This window comes from Leuresthes tenuis, unplaced genomic scaffold (genome assembly GCF_036924035.1).
Source record: "Leuresthes tenuis unplaced genomic scaffold, fLeuTen1.0.hap1 SCAF_5, whole genome shotgun sequence".
NCBI lineage: Eukaryota > Metazoa > Chordata > Actinopteri > Atheriniformes > Atherinopsidae > Leuresthes > Leuresthes tenuis.
Genome location: NW_027325359.1, coordinates 114,168 through 128,822, shown reverse-complemented (window position 1 = coordinate 128,822; position 14,655 = coordinate 114,168). Strand labels below are relative to the sequence as shown.

Sequence of the window (14,655 nt, the reverse complement as noted above, 5' to 3'; positions counted from 1 at the left end):
TGTAAGCAGGGATATTTCTTAGTATTAGTACCTTAAAAAAGGTGGAATGTCACATTTGTGACTTTGTTTTACTGTAAATTTAACTTAAAGTTCATTAGTTGCCATTTTCTTTCTGCTTTATTTGTTTTTTTAACCATTTACACGATTTTGATCATTTGAGAAAGTTAGTTTTAGTTTCTTACATCACCTTGAATAGAATTATTTGTTCAACTTGTGCTGCTTTTAAATGTGAGGCTCAGAAATAAAAGCTTCTCTCTGAGCCTCACATTTAAAAAACTGGAGCATTAAACAGGCTCACATTGCTGTTCAAAGTCTAAATAACTACAGAGACAATGAATAAAAAACAGCAGAATTACAGTCAGCAGCCAAATCAGCTGGAAAGAAAACCTACTTAATGTGTTCTGTGTGTGTTTGTTGGTGGAATAAAGCTGAATGGACAGTTTAGTATGTTGTTGATTATTGATTATTCCACTGAATACCCCTTTAAAGCTCTGGTTGGGCTGAGCACATCGAAGCAGTGGACATTTTGAGATATTTTGAGAACCAGAGCCAACAAAGGAAAAGCAGGTTAGAAGCTTTGCTCTGCTGTCAAAAAAGAGACATTACAGGCGTTAAAAAGCCCTTTAACAAGCAGCTGTTCCAGATGTTCTGTTGCCCTCTCAGCACGTTTTCAGCCTTCATCAAATTACAGACGCCGCTTTACCGAAGGTGCACGACTCAGTTTAAAAAGTGCACGAGCAGCAGCATCCCACCACAGGCAGAGCAGCTTCGGACCGGGACAGCAGCCCGTCTGAGGGACTGAAGCCTTCAAAGTAAGTCACCCAGATACAGTTAACCTCACCTGTTAGGATGTTTTACATCCAAAGCATGTGATCTATTCAACTAATCATTTACAGTTAAAGGTCCTCGATTGTTGGCTTGGTTTTGGTTTAAGGTCTAAATCTCAGACAGGTCAACTGGCTCAGAAGGAGATTAAGCTGTTAGTGCCTGAAACCTGGAACCCAAAGCCAAGTCCAACCTGTGAACAATCAACTCTTAACTTATTCACCAGAAAACCAATTAAGCAGTCATAACTGTGCATAACTGTCTGATATTGTTTTATTTATCTCACTTATTCTTATTCATTAGGGAACATCAACCTGCCCAAAGGACAAAAATCAGCCTCTAGCTACAATCATTTCTATATTAATATTCCCTGATATACACTGCCTCTGTTACAACTTCCAGCTATAATCATTTAGACAAACAGTTTAGCAGTTTGTCTAACTGGAACATTTCTACTGTATGCCCTTAATTTGCTGTAACTGTGATGGGATAAAATGTTTTTCTAGTTGTTTTAGAGATGGTAAGGTTCCCTGAAACAGAGTCAGAGTAAAGACCAGCTAACTTCCATGCCTGGATCGAGGTATTTGACCATTATCTCTTCATAGTTCATAACAGCTTCATAAGCCTCCTCACACAGCTCTGCTGTAGTGTTCTGCATTAGGTTAGTTTGTGTATTGCAGCGGTGAAGAAAAAGTGTATCTCTAAACAACTTGCAGCTTATATCGTAACCCGTCGCGTCATTAATCCGTCAATAACCCACCAAAGAGAATAAGATCAGTTAAGCTCAAGCAGGACTTGAGTTTAAGTCAACAAAACGTGATAAGAAATGAAAAACTGAGCCAAAACTCTGCCTCTCCTCCTCTTTCTATCACCCAAAACTCACCAAAGACGTCTTCTGAGAGGCCTGACCAGGCGCCAGCCTCGCCAGTCGGGCTTCATAGTTAGCTTTCAGCTTCTGATTCAAGCGTGATGCTTCTTCAATCGGAGTTAGCTCCCTGCAGCACAGGCAAAGGCAAACAAGTGACGTCAGAGACACATGAAGCAAGCTGTTTCCACTCTATCAACACGCCGGCTGATCGATAGCAGCTGCTGTTGGCTGTGGAGGTGACTAAATATTAAAAAACATTCATATTCCACGCTTTCTATGTCAGAATTTAATCAAATGATCTTTTCCTCTTCTCTTCAGGAACATTGGAGCTGTTTGTTAATCAGCTGCTGGGTTATTTTCAGGCCTTTCAGAGTTTTCTGGGGTTTCTAAAAGTAACACTTTCACCCCACTGTGGAGGAGAGCTGCATCATTTCTGCATGAATCCTTTTCTTTCTTTCCCACAGACCCACAGAATGATGCTGCCATCACCATGTTTGCACACATGGGACCAATGAAGCGATGCTCAGTGAGTAGTTTCCTCTCCACATGTTGCTGAATATTGGAATCTTTCTTTAATCAGAACAGAGGATTCTGCTTATTCTGACAGTAATTTGGGCGTTATTCATCATAATAACCTGATAGGTGCAGAGTTTCTGGAAGGTTTTACTGTCTCCACAAAGGATCTTTGGATCGCATTAATTGTTGGATTTACATTAGGCATGGCCCTATAGGTGATTTAGCTATAGGTGATTTAGCTACAGGTGATTTAGCTATAGGTGATTTATCTGTAGGTGATTTAGCTATAGGTGATTTAGCTACAGGTGATTTAGCTGTAGGTGATTTAGCTGTAGGTGATTTAGCTGTAGGTGATTTAGCTGTAGGGGATTTAGCTATAGGTGATTTAGCTGTAGGTGATTTAGCTATAGGTGATTTAGCTGTAGGTGATTTAGCTACAGGTGATTTAGCTATAGGTGATTTATCTGTAGGTGATTTAGCTATAGGTGATTTAGCTACAGGTGATTTAGCTACAGGTGATTTAGCTACAGGTGATTTAGCTACAGGTGATTTAGCTATAGGTGATTTAGCTACAGGTGATTTAGCTATAGGTGATTTATCTGTAGGTGATTTAGCTATAGGTGATTTAGCTACAGGTGATTTAGCTGTAGGTGATTTAGCTGTAGGTGATTTAGCTGTAGGTGATTTAGCTATAGGTGATTTAGCTGTAGGGGATTTAGCTATAGGTGATTTAGCTGTAGGTGATTTAGCTATAGGTGATTTAGCTGTAGGTGATTTAGCTGTAGCCGGTTTAGCTGTAGCCGGTTTAGCTGTAGCCGATTTAGCTGTAGCTGGTTTAGCTATAGGTGATTTAGCTATAGGTGATTTAGCTATAGGTGATTTATCTGTAGGTGATTTAGCTACAGGTGATTTAGCTGTAGGTGATTTAGCTACAGGTGATTTATCTATAGGTGATTTAGCTACAGGTGATTTAGCTGTAGGTGATTTAGCTACAGGTGATTTAGCTATAGGTGATTTATCTGTAGGTGATTTAGCTATAGGTGATTTAGCTGTAGGTGATTTAGCTATAGGTGATTTAGCTGTAGGTGATTTAGCTGTAGGTGATTTAGCTGTAGGTGATTTAGCTGTAGGTGATTTAGCTATAGGTGATTTAGCTGTAGGTGATTTAGCTATAGGTGATTTAGCTGTAGGTGATTTAGCTATAGGTGATTTAGCTATAGGTGATTTAGCTGTAGGTGATTTAGCTATAGGTGATTTAGCTGTAGGTGATTTAGCTGTAGCCGGTTTAGCTGTAGCCGGTTTAGCTGTAGCCGATTTAGCTGTAGCTGGTTTAGCTATAGGTGATTTAGCTATAGGTGATTTAGCTATAGGTGATTTATCTGTAGGTGATTTAGCTACAGGTGATTTAGCTATAGGTGATTTATCTGTAGGTGATTTATCTGTAGGTGATTTAGCTACAGGTGATTTAGCCGTAGGTGATTTAGCTATAGGTGATTTAGCTACAGGTGATTTAGCTGTAGCTGATTTAGCTACAGGTGATTTAGCTATAGGTGATTTAGCTACAGGTGATTTAGCTGTAGGTGATTTAGCTACAGGTGATTTAGCTGTAGGTGATTTAGCTGTAGGTGATTTAGCTGTAGGTGATTTAGCTACAGGTGATTTATCTATAGGTGATTTAGCTGTAGGTGATTTAGCTGTAGGTGATTTAGCTGTAGGTGATTTAGCTGTAGGTGATTTAGCTATAGGTGATTTAGCTGTAGGTGATTTAGCTGTAGGTGATTTAGCTGTAGGTGATTTAGCTGTAGGTGATTTAGCTGTAGGTGATTTAGCTACAGGTGATTTAGCTATAGGTGATTTAGCTATAGGTGATTTTGCTGTAGGGGATTTAGCTACAGGTGATTTAGCTGTAGGTGATTTAGCTGTAGGTGATTTAGCTGTAGGTGATTTAGCTGTAGGGGATTTAGCTATAGGTGATTTAGCTGTAGGTGATTTAGCTGTAGGTGATTTAGCTGTAGGTGATTTAGCTGTAGGTGATTTAGCTGTAGGTGATTTAGCTGTAGGTGATTTAGCTATAGGTGATTTAGCTATAGGTGATTTAGCTGTAGCTGCTTTAGCTGTAGCTGCTTTAGCTGTAGCTGATTTAGCTGTAGCTGGTTCGGCTGTAGCTGGTTGTAGCTGAAGCTGCTTTAGCTGTAGCTGATTCAGCTGTAGCTGCTTTAGCTGTAGCTGCTTTAGCTGTAGCTGCTTTAGCCGTAGCTGCTTTAGCTGTAGCTGATTTAGCTGTAGCTGGTTCGGCTGTAGCTGGTTGTAGCTGTAGCTGATTCAGCTGTAGCTGCTTTAGCTGTAGCTGCTTTAGCTGTAGCTGCTTTAGCCGTAGCTGCTTTAGCTGTAGCTGCTTTAGCTGTAGCTGCTTTAGCTGTAGCTGATTCAGAAGTCATGGAGCTAAAAATGAAATGAAATGCTGAAATGTTCTTGTATCATTGACCCAACGTGCCTTTACACAGTCCAGCCTTGGAGGTTTCAGGGCAAATCTCTCAAGCTTTCGGCTTGATTTTTATTCTTTCATTCATTCACTATCAGTGCGTTTCCTTACAATCTTTTTAAATCAGACAGGTAAACTCAAGTCAAGTTGTAGCACTAATGGAGGAAGGTAAGCAGCGATCATCAGAACAAATGGTCTGCATCTGCAAAAAGACTGAATTTTATCTGTAAGGTCTGTAAGGAATGTGCTGCTTTCCCACAGAGATTCTGTTAGTTAAATGTAATATTTGTTGCAGCTACTTTGGTTAATGTTTATGAAAATGCTAGATATTATCCTTAGTTATCAAAGGAATCAATAGAAATATTTTCTTACTTTTAAAATCTCTGCAGCCAGATTAATGAGCTCCAACCTCTTTGTTTCTAAGTGTGAAACTATTTTTACTGCAACACATTAGACATCCAGCAGGAGTCTGTCCGGGTCCAAACATTGATATCTAAAGGGAATTTACATGTAACTGGTTTAAATAAACCTTCTCTGTGCTTTGTTCTTCAGGGAGAAATATCCGCAGCCCTTACTTCTTACACGTGTCTTGTGAAGACACTATTTGTAATCTCTGGAAGACTTCGGGAGGCAGAAACGGGGAGAGCTGCCCGTCGCCATCCGACAGCACCCTGCGATGACCGGCCTTAGTGGGACTGGCTGCTTTGTGCTGCTTATCAAGACGAGCATCAGCTGCAGGGCAGAGGTGTGAAAGAGAGACAACATTAGCTTAAAGGTCAAAGTCACACCGCAAATTCATTGGGAAGCTTTGATTTCATTGTAAGATATTTCCCCAACAGAGCACTTCGCTCCCAAACTGCAGGTTTCCTTGTGGTTCCCAGAGTTTCTAAAAGCAGAATGGGAGGCAGAGCCTTCAGTTATCAGGCCCCTAAAAGCAGAATGGGAGGCAGAGCCTTCAGTTATCAGGCCCCTAAAAGCAGAATGGGAGGCAGAGCCTTCAGTTATCAGGCCCCTAAAAGCAGAATGGGAGGCAGAGCCTTCAGTTATCAGGCCCCTAAAAGCAGAATGGGAGGCAGAGCCTTCAGTTATCAGGCCCCTAAAAGCAGAATGGGAGGCAGAGCCTTCAGTTATCAGGCCCCTAAAAGCAGAATGGGAGGCAGAGCCTTCAGTTATCAGGCCCCTAAAAGCAGAATGGGAGGCAGAGCCTTCAGTTATCAGGCCCCTAAAAGCAGAATGGGAGGCAGAGCCTTCAGTTATCAGGCCCCTAAAAGCAGAATGGGAGGCAGAGCCTTCAGTTATCAGGCCCCTAAAAGCAGAATGGGAGGCAGAGCCTTCAGTTATCAGGCCCCTAAAAGCAGAATGGGAGGCAGAGCCTTCAGTTATCAGGCCCCTAAAAGCAGAATGGGAGGCAGAGCCTTCAGTTATCAGGCCCCTAAAAGCAGAATGGGAGGCAGAGCCTTCAGTTATCAGGCCCCTAAAAGCAGAATGGGAGGCAGAGCCTTCAGTTATCAGGCCCCTAAAAGCAGAATGGGGGGCAGAGCCTTCAGTTATCAGGCCCCTAAAAGCAGAATGGGAGGCAGAGCCTTCAGTTATCAGGCCCCTAAAAGCAGAATGGGAGGCAGAGCCTTCAGTTATCAGGCCCCTAAAAGCAGAATGGGAGGCAGAGCCTTCAGTTATCAGGCCCCTCTCTGTGGAACCAGCTGCCAGTTTGGCTTCAGGAAGCAGACACCCTCTCTACCTTTAAGATCAGGCTGAAACTTTCCTTTCTGATAAAGCTTATAGTTAGGGATGGCTCAGGTGAGCCTGAAACATCCCATAGTTCTGCTGCTATAGGCCCAGCCTGCTGGGGGACCTCATCTGTCACAACTTTCCTCACTTTGCTCTCTTTTTCCTCCTGTTTAATTTCTCAAATGATTTTATGTCCATGTGACATTATTGTGGTTATTAACTTGTGTTAATATTATTTTTGAATTGGCTCCATATGAATTAATTGGATTATGATTACAATGAATTGAATTCCAATTGGCTTGAATTGGACTTTATTACTTAAGTGCCTTGAGATGACATTTGTTGTAATCTGGCGCTTTATAAATAAAACTGAATTGAATTGAATTGAATTGAATTGAATTGATTTGTGTCTCCTGGAGCAGGTTTGAGGTGTGTTTACAGAAGAGATGCTTCTGATTGGAGGAAACTCACCAGTGTTTCCAGCAGTGGCGGCAGGGAGGGGAGCTGATTGGCCGGGTGAACCAGGAGAAGAAGGGTCAGGGCTCTTTCCAATAAATGACTTGGCTCGCTCCAGACACTGCTCAGCCAGCCTCAACATGCGCTCCACCTCGACTGCTATCATCTCCTTCTCCTCTGAGGCGGGCAGACAGAAAGGAAGTCAGGAAAAGTGATTTATTCCCAGAAAACGTGGCTAAAGCAGCTCTACAATATAAAAGGTAATCCTGTGGGATTCTGGGGTCTGACTCAATTTCAATAATAACAATCAACTATTGTATTCAAGCTGATTAATCTAAGTCGGGCGTGAATGATTAACAGCATTAGCAAAGGTGCTGCTTCAATTCTTATTATTATTCAATTACAGGGTTCATAACATTTGGCTGTATTTTGATCAAAGTTCACATCATTTGGCTGTATTTTGATCAAAGTTCACATCATTTGGCTGTATTTTGATCAAAGTTCACATCATTTGGCTGTATTTTGATCAAAGTTCACATCATTTGGCTGTATTTTGATCAAAGTTCACATCATTTGGCTGTATTTTGATCAAAGTTCACATCATTTGGCTGTATTTTGATCAAAGTTCACATCATTTGGCTGTATTTTGATCAAAGTTCACATCATTTGGCTGTATTTTAATCAAAGTTCACATAATTTGGCTGTATTTTGATCAAAGTTCACATCATTTGGCTGCATTTTGATCAAAGTTCACATCATTTGGCTGTATTTTTATCAAAGTTCACATCATTTGGCTGTATTTTGATCAAAGTTCACATCATTTGGCTGTATTTTGATCAAAGTTCACATCATTTAGCTGCATTTTGATCAAAGTTCACATCATTTGGCTGTATTTTGATCAAAGTTCACATCATTTGGCTGTATTTTGATCAAAGTTCACATCATTTGGCTGTATTTTGATCAAAGTTCACATCATTTGGCTGTATTTTGATCAAAGTTCACATCATTTGGCTGTATTTTGATCAAAGTTCACATCATTTGGCTGTATTTTGATCAAAATTCACATCATTTGGCTGTATTTTGATCAAAGTTCACATCATTTGGCTGTATTTTGATCAAAGTTCACATCATTTGGCTGTATTTTGATCAAAGTTCACATCATTTGGCCGTATTTTGATCAAAGTTCACATCATTTGGCTGTATTTTGATCAAAGTTCACATCATTTGGCTGTATTTTGATCAAAGTTCACATCATTTGGCCGTATTTTGATCAAAGTTCACATCATTTGGCTGCATTTTGATCAAAGTTCACATCATTTGGCTGTATTTTGATCAAAGTTCACATCATTTGGCTGCATTTTGATCAAAGTTCACATCATTTGGCTGTATTTTGATCAAAGTTCACATCATTTGGCTGTATTTTGATCAAAGTTCACATCATTTGGCCGTATTTTGATCAAAGTTCACATCATTTGGCTGTATTTTGATCAAAGTTCACATCATTTGGCTGTATTTTGATCAAAGTTCACATCATTTGGCCGTATTTTGATCAAAGTTCACATCATTTGGCTGTATTTTGATCAAAGTTCACATCATTTGGCTGTATTTTGATCAAAGTTGACATAATTTGGCTGCATTTTGATCAAAGTTCACATCATTTGGCCGTATTTTGATCAAAGTTCACATCATTTGGCTGAATTTTGATCAAAGTTCACATCATTTGGCTGCATTTTGATCAAAGTTCACATCATTTGGCTGCATTTTGATCAAAGTTCACATCATTTGGCCGTATTTTGATCAAAGTTCACATCATTTGGCTGTATTTTGATCAAAGTTCACATCATTTGGCTGTATTTTGATCAAAGTTCACATCATTTGGCTGTATTTTGATCAAAGTTCACATCATTTGGCTGTATTTTGATCAAAGTTCACATCATTTGGCTGCATTTTGATCAAAGTTCACATCATTTGGCTGTATTTTGATCAAAGTTCACATCATTTGGCTGTATTTTGATCAAAGTTCACATCATTTGGCTGTATTTTGATCAAAGTTCACATCATTTGGCTGTATTTTGATCAAAGTTCACATCATTTGGCCGTATTTTGATCAAAGTTCACATCATTTGGCTGTATTTTGATCAAAGTTCACATCATTTGGCTGTATTTTGATCAAAGTTCACATCATTTGGCTGCATTTTGATCAAAGTTCACATCATTTGGCTGCATTTTGATCAAAGTTCACATCATTTGGCTGTATTTTGATCAAAGTTCACATCATTTGGCTGTATTTTGATCAAAGTTCACAACATTTGGCTGCATTTCGATCAAAGTTCACATCATTTGGCTGTATTTTGATCAAAGTTCACATCATTTGGCTGCATTTTGATCAAAGTTCACATCATTTGGCTGTATTTTGATCAAAGTTCACATCATTTGGCTGTATTTTGATCAAAGTTCACATCATTTGGCCGTATTTTGATCAAAGTTCACATCATTTGGCATGTTAGCTCATCCCCTCTAAAGCTGCATTTAGTGTAGGAACTTCATTTCCAGCCTTTGTGTGTGTGATGCATGTTTGTCTTTTGCTGTTTGAAGTTAATTTAACTGAGCAAACGAACGAGCTGAAGATAGTCTTAAAAGTTTTGCTGACAGATGAGATTTTTACAGTATTTTCATTGAACAAACATACTAAATAATATGGGAAAACCAGACGCTTGGATATCGTTTCTCAGTTCACGTCTTCGTCAACTTAACATATTAATTCTCAGCTCTTACTTTGAGGCCCAGCTTCCTCCAGAAGTGCATGTGAGATATAGTGGATGGTCCGCAGGTATTCACAGTAAGCTTCCTGCAGAGAGATAACAGGCAGGTCACATCAAGGTAAACAGTAAGCAATGCGATCCACACACAGACTGTTCTGGATCCCAATAATAAACTCAGCTGTAGTTGTTTTAGGGAACTGTACAACAAAGCAAGTTCAACATTTCCAGAGTATATTCTGGTTTAACTGACCCTAACAAAGGAGATCTTGCAAAGTGTTACTACAACTCTGGTTATTAACTCTGTAATTAAACCTTTCAGAGGCTGGATATGTGCTTATGTAAAACGGCTGGATTTGGCTTCAGACCAATCACCATCTATAATTCTCACAAGTCGAAAAGCAACAAGTCAAAATAGGGAAGAAAGCTGACAAAAATGCACAGATTAATAAGTTGATCAATACCACATCAACAAAGAATGATCTGATCAAGCTACAAGTTTGTATTTCATTACATTAATGCAATGCAGGCTGATTCTGTCAGGTTTTAAACCAGCTGTTGTAAATATTCTCTGCACCAAACAGGCCAAAACTCACATAAAAGTAATTCAAAGCAGTCTTTTGTGGGCTTTTACTAAATGTCTAACTTCATTTTTCTGTCCTCCAGGCTCCAAAATGCTTAACAAAAAGGGATTCTAATTGTCTACTGTATTAGTTTTCCAATTGGATAAACTGTGCACTCATAATGTATGAGAAATGTGCAGTTTCCACATATAGTGGAGCAGTTCCTCCATTCATGTCTTCCTCTTTTGAATAAAGGCCAGCAGCACCCAAAAATCTGTAAACATATTCTTATAAAGACGTTTCTGAGCTTTAATCATACAGTACAGTCGTTTTGGAGTTTTTTTTTGGGGGGGGTGTTCACTCCAGTCCATGCAACAACATCTCTTAGCTTCCCATTTCCTAAGAGAATTGATTAGTCATGAGGCATCCTAGTAAAAAGTAAAGCAGCTTCAGGACACTTAAATGATTCAGAATTAGTAGATAACCAGCCTCTTCTTTTCAGAGCGCTCCACCACCACTTTGTTTAAGGGAATATGGGCAGAACCTGTCTCACTGCTAATCACAACAGATGGAAGATAAACTCGTTCTGCTATGACATGTCAGACAGAAACAGCAGAACAAAGAAAAGCCTGTTTGTGGGAGCAGATCAGTCAGACTCTAACTGCATCTTATCAGTGATGTGATAAATATAAGTGCAATAAAGTCTGTTTAGATTACCTCCCACAGTCTGTCTCACAGGTGGCAGCAGACCACAGAGATGCCAACTGTTTCTCTGAAAGTAGTGCTCTTAATAAACCCAAAAACAGGCCCAGAATCAGCTCTCTGACAGATTGTGTCACACACTGACCTCTCTCTGCACTAAAGGCTGTCAGACTCTTATGAGACCAGCTCATTCAGCCAGTTGGAGGGCAAAGAAATAAGCAACACTGAATAAAAAGCTTTACTGTAACGATCAAAGTGAAGATGGACTGGAGAGGAGGCAGCGTCAGACAGGTATGTAAACGTACTGGAAATGAGTTTTAAAATTACTTATTGAAGCCCATTAAAGCTAATTAAAACACTATGTAGAAACTTTTTTAATAACCAAAAAACTGGTCAAATTAGAGTTTCCCCTAAACTATTTCAGTTTATATCTAATTAACTTTATAGTCAGATTTCATATTCAGTGTTTTTAATCCCGACTCATTTACACAGTATCTAAATCTAAAGTTGACATGAACTAAAAGGGTGATTCAGTGAGTAGAAATGGAGCCAGTTGAGTTAATGACAGCACACATTAAAGCAGTGAGTCCTAAATGAGTCCTGGCACCATCAGGCCTGACCCCCAGCAGGTGTTTCCTGTGTTTACTGCAATGACAGCTTAGGTTTAGCTAGTCTCCGCCCCCTCCGGCTGTTTACATATCGACGCGCCGCCGTTTCCTGTCGGGTTGAATCCACATTTTATCATAACTGCCCAACTTTCTATCTCACTACCTTGTGTTTGTTCCCTCCGTCCAGTTGTATTGCTACTTTAGCCATTTTCATGGCATTCTGAAGGGGCTTCACGCCACTGTCAGCTGTAGCCATGACACGTCCGGATCCTCTTCTTCTTCTTCTACGGTGTGGCAGACTCGACGCATTGAACGCGCTTTGCTGCCCCCTTCAGGCTAATCTTCTCCATTACCAAATTACTGTGTTTACAGCCCAGATGGACGCAATAGCGCCATAAATTTATTGTTTTTCTGCTGTTAATCTTGACAAAGAACTAAATTAACTAAATTAAGCTTCTCCTCCACTGTCTATAAGACACTAGGCGCCCAGCATGTTTTCTTCCTTTCTTGAACACCTAATTCAGATGAAATGGCTTCTTTCATTTCAGAATTGATTACAGAAAATAATTGCAAAGTACTTTGTTCCATGGGTAAATCACTGGTTATCTTCAGCGTTGCTGATTTTGCTGTTTGACCTGCTGCTTTATTTCCCTCCATTGATACATGAGCAGCTAGAATCCCAATTTACTTCCTACTTCATATAGATCTGCATGCTGCTAATAATATAAATGCGGGATGAGATGAAATAATGAATGAGAACCTGGGAGACCACAGCCCCCAGTTTACTAATGTTACAGGGGTGGAAGAAATATGATTTTATCAGTGATTTTATGTGTTTTGAATGATCAAATCGCACCCTGAGATTCCCCACAACAGGACAGACTGAAGATGATAAGATGCTGCATAAGTTATCAGGAGCTATGATTAGAGCCTCAGTCTTATCAGGATTTAACTGGAGAAATGCTTTTCTGTCACTGCTGTCTGAGGTCATCTGCTCTGTTCACTTTATTTTCCAGTTATTTGTCACGTCAACCACAATTCTGAGAAAACCACAGGAGGTGAGTGTCATCATGATTGTGGGTTAATTTACGGAACCCCACATCTGATCTGAGAGTCTGAGACAGATAATAATACAACAAGCAACACCTCTGCAGCTTTCCTGTTTTAGCCTTTGATGACGGATGAGATAAAGACAGAAATACACATACAGGTCAGATCTATGGTTTGTGTTTCTCTGATGCAGCAGAGAGAAAAAGTACCTGAAAGTTGTGAGAGTTCCACTGCAAAAGACAAAGTTAAAGGGTCATTTTGGTTAATTTTAACCTGCTGTAAGGTCCGATGATGTCATGTTACCTTTAAACTCTCTACTTTGCTCCAGTACCTGAAAAGAAAAAAAAAAACACTGGATAGGAAAACTGTAAACTGAAGATACAAAAACAAAGAAATGACTAAATAACTGAGGTACGGACGACAGGAAACTCCCGGAGAAACACTGGATCACAACAGTGATCTGGCATCTGGAACAGGTATGGTAATCAGCAGCTGAGAATCAGATGTAATCAGAAAGCAAATACAACAGAATACATATGGAGAAAACTGTACAAAAAAACGGGAAGAAAATAGAAAATAAACCAAAAGCTTCTGCTATGGGTGCTGCAGACAGACTGATGCTCAGAGGTAGCATCTGTTTAACTTTGAAAAGGAGAAACTTTACCTGCCGGTCAGAGTGGATTCCAGCAGTACTTCGGTTAGCTCATTTCTGTACATTTACCCCTCAAATGCTAAATAGAAATCAGGCACCTGGAAACACACCAGGATGGGTCAGACTCTTTGTAATGTGAATGTAGCGCTAGCAAACTAATTAAAGTGTCCTGGTGGACCCGTTCTCAGCTGAACACTGTCAAAAAGCTGAAAAATGCACTGAAAAATGTTATGCATGAGAGGTTCAGGCTCCAGTTATTAATATGTCTGTTAATGTGGGGCAGAACACAGATTTCCAAACACATTTATATACTTTAAACAAGCTTTCATGGCATTTCTTCAAATTGGACTGAAACAGCCCTCTTAAGTGACCATGCAGAGTATAATGATATTACATATATTGATAATACAGTAGATGCTTTCATGCCATAACATGCCATAAGATAGAGAAATGCATGCTTATCCAGACCGAATGGCATGTGTCTGATGATAGAACCTTTATTTCAGTCATTTGAGACTTGAGACTCGACTTGTTATTGGTCTTCAAAGACCTGAGACACATTCACTAACACATGAATGTCTTTGGCGAGCCTAATTTATCTAAGGTTCTAACACATTCTACATCCTGTAGACAGACACTCTGACCTTCCATCTGTTTTTCACCTCTTAGAGTATATCTCTGGAAGAAAATCTCCCACTTTGGAGAGAATGTGGTAACAACAAACAGATCAAACTGGAAACTCATTTTCACTCGTGGTCCTAAGTTTGGCTGCATGGTGGTGGTTAGCAAAAGGGTTCCTGGTTCAAATCCCTGCTTCATCCCGCTGTCCAAAAACATGCATGTTAGGCTAAGTGATGATGCTAAATTGATATTAGGAGTGAGTGTTGGATGGTTGTTTGTCTCTGGGAAACCTGTCCGAGGTGTAGCCTTCCTCTTGCCCAATGACAACAGCACTGGGCTCCAACCCGGTTGGGTTGGGTTCAGATGGAATAAGTGGGTGTAGAAATTGGATGGTCTCAGGTTTTTGGACACCACTTTACGGCAGCAACCTCAGAAATATGTCCATTTTAAAATGAATGTGTTCATAATAACAAAGCAGGATTAAAAACTGCATGAACTACAAATATAATCAATAATCAAATGTAGAACTGTATCCAGATGGTGTTAAACTGATTTTATTATTTTATTCAACCACAAACAAGTCTGAAACTTACAAAAGACCCTGATAAAATCTACCCAAAAAAATGCAAAATATACACAATAAGCAACAACTAAAGTAGTTACATTTAATTTATAACAAAGAACGAATGTTCTCCTCTGTGAGCCTGTAAGTGATCTTCAGGGATGACCTTTAGTGAAGTTATTGAAGGTGTCCAGAGCCCACTGGAAGGTCTGTGGGTAGCAAATCCTTCTGTTCCCCTTAGTGTGGACTCTGCAGAAAAGAAA

At 39.8% G+C, this 14,655-nt stretch overlaps 1 protein-coding gene across 1 annotated transcript in view; it reads right to left on the bottom strand.

Moving 5' to 3' along the window:
* The window catches only part of vps9d1 (VPS9 domain containing 1), a 40,035-nt gene extending 28,251 nt beyond the window's left edge, over nucleotides 1–11,784 (bottom strand). Inside the window, exons 1-5 of the mRNA XM_072385363.1 lie at nucleotides 11,671–11,784; nucleotides 9,651–9,723; nucleotides 6,891–7,052; nucleotides 5,267–5,423; nucleotides 1,709–1,820 (exon numbers count right to left, since the gene is read on the bottom strand). Of these exons, the coding sequence (XP_072241464.1) occupies nucleotides 1,709–1,820; nucleotides 5,267–5,423; nucleotides 6,891–7,052; nucleotides 9,651–9,723; nucleotides 11,671–11,763 (597 nt within the window). The 5' untranslated portion in view covers nucleotides 11,764–11,784. The remainder of the gene's footprint in view (nucleotides 1–1,708; nucleotides 1,821–5,266; nucleotides 5,424–6,890; nucleotides 7,053–9,650; nucleotides 9,724–11,670) is intronic.
* Nucleotides 11,785–14,655: the final 2,871 nt, after the last annotated feature.